This window comes from Haliotis rubra, unplaced genomic scaffold (genome assembly GCF_003918875.1).
Source record: "Haliotis rubra isolate DU_JTF1 unplaced genomic scaffold, ASM391887v1 Scf52, whole genome shotgun sequence".
Classification (NCBI taxonomy): domain Eukaryota; kingdom Metazoa; phylum Mollusca; class Gastropoda; order Lepetellida; family Haliotidae; genus Haliotis; species Haliotis rubra.
The window spans coordinates 3130188-3140063 of NW_025767213.1; the positions used below are offsets into that span (position 1 = coordinate 3130188).

A 9876-nucleotide genomic window follows, 5' to 3' on the forward strand; every position below is an offset into this window, starting at 1 on the left:
TTCATCAGGGAGGTGGATGCTCATGCTAGAGTCACTGTTCGTGGAAAAAGTACTGTGTCTGCCGGTGGGGTATGCTTGTTCTCGTTCTCGGAGTCTCTCATACTGAAACATGATGGAACACATGCTGAACAATCATTGTAGAACATGATGATTTAACATGCATTTTTTCACTTTACTTCCTGTTTTTAATCTATTCAGCAGCTTATACCTTATCATGTTTACTTGTGCATTCACAGTTGACCATGTTAAACCTAATCAAGTATATTGATAATCATTTCAATATAGTTGGATAAATAGGGATGAGGATATGTGACAAAAACTCACACACACGAGTCATGCTGGGAATAAATTTGAAAAGGAAAAATGAAGACCAAAACAAATACAATATTAAAAATGAATGACTAAGTGCTTCTGGCCTTTCAATGATGACCATAAGACAGAGAGAAAGCCACCAGCAGTCTGTGACTTTAGTCCTTAGGCTGAAGCCCATGTCTAGTAACATTTCTTACAATCTAGTATGCTCAGCTTGTACTAATCCATGGACACTAAGACTAATAGCCACTGAAGTACAGGTTCTAGACATGATAGACCCAATTAGTTTTGTGAACGAACTGCATCAATAAGTAATTACAGTATGTGGTGTAAATTATTATGCATACTGGTAATATCTTTATCACTGTATGCTATCACATTGTTGGTTACACAAGGAGAATATTTTGGGAGCATTACAAGGCCATGAGGTGATAACAAATAACTTTTTCAGGTGGGGTACAGCCTCAATAGTCACAAATGTATGATGTTTAATTTGCTATGCTTATAGACAATTGGTCACACATCAATAACACTACATCACACATCAAGACCAGTTAAAGATGTGACAAGACAATGACAAACCACTCATGATGGAATCTAGACAATGAACACATTTTAGGTTTGCAGGATTTTTAACCTGATGTTACTTTAAATGACATGAAAGTTGTGTCTCATAAAACATAATATCATATAATGCTCAGATATGTTGTCTGACTGTATGAATGAGAGAAGGGAAATTTCATGACATTGTAACAAGTAGACTCTGATGATTTTCACATAGATATTTTCCATTTTGTGCAATTCATGATCACAAGCCATGTGGTGACAAACGAAGAATGATAATGTGTAATGAGTACTTTTATAATATTCAGAGGCGGTGGGGTAGATGTGTGGTTTAAGTGTTTGCCTGTTTTGCCAAAGGTCACCCTGGTTCGACTCCTCAACTGAGCACAATGTGTGAAGACAATTTCTTGTCCCCTAACTGTAATATTGCTCAATCATTGCTGTAAACGATGCAAAACCTTATTCATTTACTCCATAATAATAGAAGTTTAAAAATAATCAAGTGCATACAGTGTACTTACATTGATCTGAAGCTGCCGTACATCTTTATGATGAGATAAATGAAGTCTTCCTTTGCTATTTTTTCCCACTCCAGCATTGAGTTGCCGTTCCGTGTTGTCCAGTTTGTCAAGAAGCATCCGTTCCTCCAGATCCCGGACTTCTCGCATACGCGATCTCCGATCCTTCAGAGCCTGGAGTTCGCTTACCTTTTTGCGGTTAGGCATTTTAGAAAAATTTAATTGCTGCCTTGAAATTAAATTTTTCAGAGATTTGTCAAGTTCTTATGAAAAGATGAAACAACAAGACTTCTACTACGATCTTGTTGATTTATGCTGCCATGAAGCCTAGCTAGAGGCTCAGGGCTTGATGTTTTCAAGCATTTCATTTTCGAAAATATATGAAAATATTGTAAATTCATATTGCCAAAGGATAAAGAAATTCTCCCAGGAACAGAATTGATTTCCCACAAAACTATTGAAAAAGGATCAAAGGAAATGAGACTAAAAATGAAATCACAAAAAAGTCTTGAACTGTCCTTCAAACACAGATGGAATATTTTCGTAAATTTGAGATAAGATCTTCTAAGCCTCTATCTGACGAGAAGCCAAGCCCAAAATGACTTATCCGGTGAGACGTGACTATTGGCAACGGTCATTTCTATCCAAACAACTCTAGTGACAAGTTTGATTAGTCGTCTCACATGGAGAACCGACAGAGGGTGGAGAATCAATTTCAAAGGGCACATTATGAGAGCCATCAATTTGATTGCAATAAAAACACACTCACAAATTCATCTTTTATGAATACACAATGCCATCTTTTATATTCCTGAATAATACCAACTTCCCAAGCAAATACACACTGGCCATGTTGTGATTTGTAACTAGGTATTTTCAATACTGCTACCAATTTAAACTTGAATTGCCAAGCAGAGCCACAACTTTCAATGGTTTATACAACATACCTTAGAAAAGGCCAGGTATATGTTGACAATGCATAATAGATAGGCACTTGGCCATGATAGAATGAAAGCTTTCTATGGTCTTGAGGAGTAGGTATAGCCAAGCAGGGAAGGACAATTACAATGGGGATAGACTGCTTGACAACAGCATGCTGATATAGAATGTTAGGGAGTACGTAGCAGTAAGGTACAAAACATTAAATACAACTGACATCAACAATCTGGGGAAATGAACAAGATCAATCTTGAAATGCCAGGGAAACATATCAAGTGGAACAGAACGTCTCTTAAATGAAAACATGAATACACACTTATCCTAATGAAATATATGTTTGATTATTCGTACGTATGAGCAATAGTATGACTGTGTATAAATCACGTTGCAATAAGAATATTTTCAACTGACAACAATTTAGTTTGTGCTTAATGAAAGACAGATAGCCAGAAATGTTGCTATGGGGTCATATGTAAACCCTGTGATCTACAATCTTGGCACATCATTACAACTTACACTCATAAACATGATAAACTTTCATGTCTCTTTACTTTATTTTAGCATAAATAAATTCATCTATCCTGAGAAAAATGTAACCAGCCACAGCCATTCAGCTATTTTGGTCACTGCTTTGTAATAAATTATGTCTTTCTCAAGAGGACACGTAAATATATGAGGGTATGATGTATAATGACAGAGAGTACATGTAAATGAGTGAGTGAGTGAGTTTAGTTAGTTTTATGCAGCACTCAGCAATATTCCAGCAATATGGCGGCGGTCTGTAAATAATCGAATCTGGACTAGACAATCCAGTGATCAACAGCATGAGCATCGATCTACGCAATTGGGATATGATGACATGTGTCAACCAAGATAGCGAGCCTGATCACCCAGTCCTGTCAGTCGCCTTTTATGACAAGCATGGGTTACTGAAGATCAATTCTAACCCGGATCTTCATGGGTACATGTAAATGATGACGGTAGGCACGGAGGATCTCACCAGTTTCTCAGCCACTATGGTGTTTCCATTCTGAACGCATGCAATTAGAACAACAGGGGAATTGGTATAATTGTGTGTCTAAATATGTGTACACAGGGACAAGAGAGATGCAGAAAACAAACAATAGACATGCATAGATAAAGGTGACACAAAACAAAGAACACACAAATAAAAGCAATTTTATTTGGAACATGATGAAACTGAAACAAGAAATCAACTACAAGAACTCGATAGAATGAACAGCAGTATTAAATCAAAGATACATTTATCAACATGTGAAACTTGTAAATAAAGAACTGTTATATTCGTTACACTAGTGATCTTTAAACAAATATATGCATTGTAGCATATTCATTATTTTCATGATTATGTTGTTCATAAATACATTTATTATTAAAGCTTATAACTTATCTATACGATTTAGATATACTCAGCAAAATAACTTTTGCATGTAATTATCTGCATGTAACTTATTTTTTATATTAATAGAATCAACTATGACAGCACTTCTATTTCAAACCAAGGCATCAAGCATGATGAAGATTTGATTAAAAGTATGAATAATCATAATTATGTTAAAACTTGTTGAAATTAAAATACATGTAAAGAGGATATTGGGAATATTTAATTGGATAAACACATCAGGAAGCAGGGGATGCCAGGATATGCATGGAACAGGATTGCAGCGAACATGGCTACACACAAACATGGTATACAATAAGCTCATATTATGGAAATGTTTCCTTTCTAAGCAGCATTTAATGACCAATATATAATGTTTAACAGTATTGCAATGGCTCATCACCAACTTTTACAAAAACACGTTCAAGATATTGGAAATTTAGTGAATTGTTTTGCCGTTATAACACCAAAGATATATGAGAGTCTGACAGCAAAGAACACCTTGAAGTATAAACAATTGAACATTCAAACCACATATGCACACAAAATAACATGACAATAACACTCACCTTTTCCCCTATTGACCTAGTTTTTTTCTGTAACCATTAAACATTATATAACTTACTGAAATATATAAACATCCAGTAAATACACAGAAATGGTAAAATAACTACTAGTACTCTATACTTCAGGCCAAGTGACCTACTTTTCTTATTTTATTCATGTTTGGATACAAGAGGTAAAAATGAAATTAAAAATGAACAGATTTGAGTGAACATAATTTAATAAAAGGGTCACTGTAATATCGTAATTGCCTTATGATTAAACTAATTGTTTAATCACTGTTTCTTATTCAATCAGTTCAAGGATTTATTTGGACATTCTTAGAGGCTGATAATCATCTCCAGTTTAACAGTAAATTTTCCAAAATGTAATTAGAAATTTAAAAAATTAATTATTCATAATTTTGAAAAGCTTTCATTTTACTGAAAATAGAACAAAAGTAATTTGTAAAAGTTTTAGACTCTTAGTATTCCATTAATGTTTAAAATACAATCTAAAACTTCTCCGAAATTTGTAACGAACAAAAATTCCCAACTTCAGACAAAAGAAAACATTTTCCAAATTGACATGCCTGTAATTAACATGATACCATTCAGATTAAAGAGGGACTGGGCTTAGATGAATTGGCAGTCAAATTCCTCATACAATGCGTCTTACATGTCTGTATATCCAGACTGCTTATTGTTAGAGTGCACCTTTAATGATCTATAATGGGTTTTTGTTTAGTCGTAAACAGTCTCCCCCCCCCAAGATCTACAGCATATGAAACCGGAGAAAACCAAGCAATTTCATGCCACCTTTTCACTGCATTTCCCTAAGGTGTGGGGTCTGATCCACTTGACCCTTTGTATGTGCATTCCATAAATTGCCATCCCAGGGTGTTAATCAGATCATTTCATGCCAGGCACAGTCACAATGGCACTGAATGTGTAATAAAAGAAAGCCTGCATGGATAATTCCCAGTCTTCAATCATTTCCATTGTTGAAGCCAAATGATTTATTCACCTATGGAGACAAATCAATGAAGAAAGTATCGCCAGCTTTACTGGCTTTGTCTTTTATATTTACTGCCTCCTAGAATATTCTTGGTTCATGGAACAGGATATTACTGTTGTACTAGAATTGAAAACATTTGCTCTAACATGTCACAGCATATTTCCATATAAGCTGTATCTAATATCTAAATCTACATCTTATGGTTTGAATCTATCCAAAAAATAATAACAATAACAATAATGACAAGGTACTTAATAAGAAACACTGTCATCATATCATTCATATATGACAGAAAGGAAAGACTTCAATAAAATCAGGAACTAACACCAAATAGACAAGTGACCTAAAATTGCTTCATCAGGCTTATATCATATATTCATAAGATATTCCACAAACCTTGTAATAAAATTATGATTCTTTTTACCATGGTCACAGCTATATAAGGCATATATTGTGGATATTTCCACATATCTCACTAAGCCTTCTTCACCATCAATTTTAAAAGTAAAAGTATGCTGGTTTGTTGTTTAACGCTGCACTCAGCAATATTCCAGCTATATGATGGCAGTCTATATTAATTAAGTCTTGACGAGACGATCCAGTGATCAACATCACAAGCATAAATCTATGCAGTTGAGATACGTACGATGACATGTGTCAACCAAGTCAACGAGCATGACCACCTGATCCCATTAGTCACCTCTCGACAAGCATGGGTTGCTGAACACCAATTCTAACCCGGATCTTAAAGGGTTTATTTATGTAATAACATCACTCACCTCTGGGGACTCTGGCCTGGGAGAATAGTCCAGTATCCTTGTAGTCCGGCCTACAGTGTTCCCTGGGCAGAACTTGCCCTTGTGTTTAGCAAGCAGCCCAGGGCTGGTAAATGTCATGCTACACTCATGACACTTCCATATCCCTAATGCTGATGATGACATGGTGACAAAGTACTGTCTCTTTTGTCACTTACATCTTTCTGGTTTCTCAAATGTCACAAGTTAATTCTGAAACATAATGAAAACATTTTAAAAATAACTGGGAAAAGAGAACCAACTTTTCATCTTCAACCTGTTCAGTATCAATTAGAAATAAAACAATTAAAGCTGTAATTTGTCCCGGTCCATGTCAAGGACACGAACTGCTTATTGTCCAAATGGCTTTAACATAATTTTACGAAACTAAGGATGAAAGTCAGGGGTCACTGTCATAAGCCCAATGTAAAAAGTCAAAGATATAGGAGGTTACACTGTGCCGAAAGTTAACACTAGTACTATAACAAAAACATTTAAGGAATACAGGGCCCCTCCGAAGTTACAAATGGACTTACATAACCTTCTCAGTCTTTACTATATTACTCTGAACATTACCAACACCAGAAGCTGATAACAAACCTCACTTTTATCTGCTTTGGGTATTAGAATAAATAACATTTTGAGAACCTTTGATAGCAGCCCTTGTCTTATGTGCATTATTTTAATTTACTTAGGATCTGTTTCTTCAAGAAAAGCTATGATATAGAACAATGAAATATTTGAAACTTATTATATCAGAATAATATAACTAATAATTGAGAAAAGAAATGTAATCAAAGAACGAATGATATATTAAGTAAGTGTTTCTATATTACTAATAAGCATGACAAGGATGTACCCAAAGTAAATGAATAACGCGTGATTATGGATGAAAATGATGAAAAAACATAACCTTAAATATGTTTTCTCAGTATCCTTCATGTAAAGAACAATACATATAATGGTGAAAACTAAAACACACATGTATTTCTAGCTTTACCTACTCTCGAGTGGGATTAAAGGGTAAAGTGTTGCACATATCTCAAGTGAGTGAAATAAAATATCCAGACATGATATTTCATACAAAAAAAATATCTTTTTTTAACCTACAGTTATGTAAAATAAATAAACATGTTAAACTATCATTTGAACCACATATTTCTCATGATCGCTTCTTTCTTTGGAAGCTAAAGTGACACCAACTGCTTAATTGGGAATACATAGTTAGAGTGTTCAGTTCTGAAAATATAATTTGAATAATAAATATGTTTACTTCTGAAAACAAAAAATTAAAAAAATCAATATACCTTGCCATCCATTAAAAGTATCATGTCATATATTCACGTTCTTTCAACTTCTGAATGCCTATGAAAAAAACTTAAACCATTCACCAGTGTTTGAATATTTTATCTTTTTTTTAAAAAAATCGATTGAATTTCTCTCAAACAACCTGAACACATTCAAAGTAAACATATTTCAACCGTTCAGACCTGAAGAAAAATCACGATAACTAATCATGGCCTGTCAGTTATTGATAGAATAACAATAATCTTTGCGGCATGCAGACGAGTCGACTGTCTTATCTTGTCACTAGCAGACAACTTTCTGAAATCACATTTCCGGACATAATAAACATTCAGTTTTCCATTAAAACGACTTGCTGACAGTTGAACAAGGACATACACCGAGTAATCACTGGTGTTGGCAAAATCATACCTTTAGATGATCTAAACCGGCTTTCCGCCGAAAGTTAACACAACTTTCTTTCACATTTTCTTTTGCTGTGCTCATCGGCCGCCATGTTGTTTCTTGCTGCGCACGCACCTGTTTCGCGTGCCCCCATTCGCCGTTGTCATGAGAACGTTGACATCACATGACCCACCCCTCTAAGGTAAATAAAACCTCACGCTCCTCAGAAAGAAAAGCTCTTTTACGTTAAGAGATGTTTACGAATCGGAACGTTTTGTTCAGTTGAATAGCGTATAGTGCCGGTGTAAATACAGGCATACCCATTCATATTGCTTTCTTCAACGAGTACCGACTCTAACACGCATACAGAGTAGATCCGGCTACATGTCCCGGAGATCAATATAAATATCTGTCACCGCGTGTGTAGTAGAGAGATTTAGATCTACGATAATAAATATTAATAAATTAAGTAACTTTCATGAAAATAAAAAAAACCTTTTAAAGCCAACTATTCTCTGTATACTAACGACAAGACATAGAGAAGAAATCATGCTTTGTACGTCGTAAAACTATTGATGGGTGCAGATCCCCAAATTTATTAAAAATAATTTACCACCACAATATTATTACATGCAATAATAAACAATATGGTTCGTTACACACAATAATAATTCATTTATGTTTTACACAAAACAATTCAGTAGTTTGAAACTTTGGTCAGGAACACCATTGTAGAGTGAGTGAGTGAGTGAGGTTTTACACCTCTTTTAGCAGTATTCCAACAATATCACGACGGGGGATATCGGAAATGGGCTTCACACCTTGTACCCATGTAGGGAATTGAACCAGGGTCTTCGGCGTGACGAGCGAACGCCTTAACCACAAGGCTACCCCACCGACCCTTTTTATGGATGCATTAGCATTAGTAGGTGTATTCACAAAGGTGTGCAAGACTGACAAAGTGTACACGTTTTACCATACATACGTATGTTTACATATCAACTTAAACCTCCTGGTGTGAGGACATGAACATGGATGCATATATGTCCTGTTATTATACCTTTGGTGATATGGATGCATATCGTTCATACAAAATCAACATTTTGTGTTGGATAACCAGCCAAGGAACGTATCTTTGACAAAGCTGGGGTGAATTCTACATGGCCGTACTCATGAATTAACATTATTTTACCTCCCTATTATGTGGTTGGTGTTATCGCCGCGAATAGGTGCAAGCTTGCTAATATGGCTTTAAGCAACATACTCTCACTATTGGTGCCTATGAATAAAACATTGCATAAGTCTAGGTGCAGTTTTATTTCGTACCCTTTACTGTAAGATTTAGTGAGTTGCCAAACCCAGTAAACAGCCCTGCATGTTGTAAGGCATTCCGAATAGTAAGGCATTCCGAATAGCATTAAATGTCACCTTGACACTCACGAATACCCCGCTATAGTAACATGGGGAAAAGAAAAAATATACAAATCATCCTTTGCAATGTTAGATTAGACTGGCTTTTAAGGGGTGTTAAAATGAATGAGTTCACGTATAACACAAACAAAATATTTCAGTTAATACAATTACCATTACATATGCAGACTATAATATATTTTTTATTTATGTTAAGTTGCTGATTGAAGAAAGATGGTTTATCTCATTCTTTTGTTTGTCTCTTTGATTATATAACAGCATATATGGTGTGGATTAATTTATATAATTCCAATATTTCTTGATTGTAACATTGTATGATGCAAGTTTTGTTGCATTCTCTACATTGCTTCTGTAACGCCACAGAACCACGGAATCGCCGGATCTATTTATGTGTATGGGATGCATGCTTCATTGCCGTCTGTGTGGCACTGACTATACCTGGAATGTGTCTGTCCCTTCGTCTCAGAAGAGAGAATACTTTCTTCATGCTGACAGTCACAAAAGAATCCGTCTGAACAGTTAAAATGTCGTTGTCACATGTCAGTACGGGGCATACAAAGTATAAATGTTTGGTAATTCTAAAGAGCAAATCGCTGAAGGAGTCCTAAATCTTGTCGCTTGTAAAGCCTTGACATTGACTGACATGTGCGTTTGTTTGTTTGTTGTT

The 9876-nt window shown here is 35.3% G+C and overlaps 1 protein-coding gene across 1 annotated transcript in view; it reads right to left on the bottom strand.

Annotated features, from left to right (window-relative positions):
* Positions 1–7911, bottom strand: part of LOC124292531 — a 64470-nt gene extending 56559 nt beyond the window's left edge. The window contains 5 exon segments of the mRNA XM_046729651.1: positions 1–102; positions 1398–1583; positions 4305–4331; positions 6075–6302; positions 7806–7911. Coding sequence (XP_046585607.1) covers positions 1–102; positions 1398–1583; positions 4305–4331; positions 6075–6236 — 477 coding nt within the window. The 5' untranslated portion in view covers positions 6237–6302; positions 7806–7911.
* Between the last annotated feature and the right edge of the window lie 1965 nt (positions 7912–9876).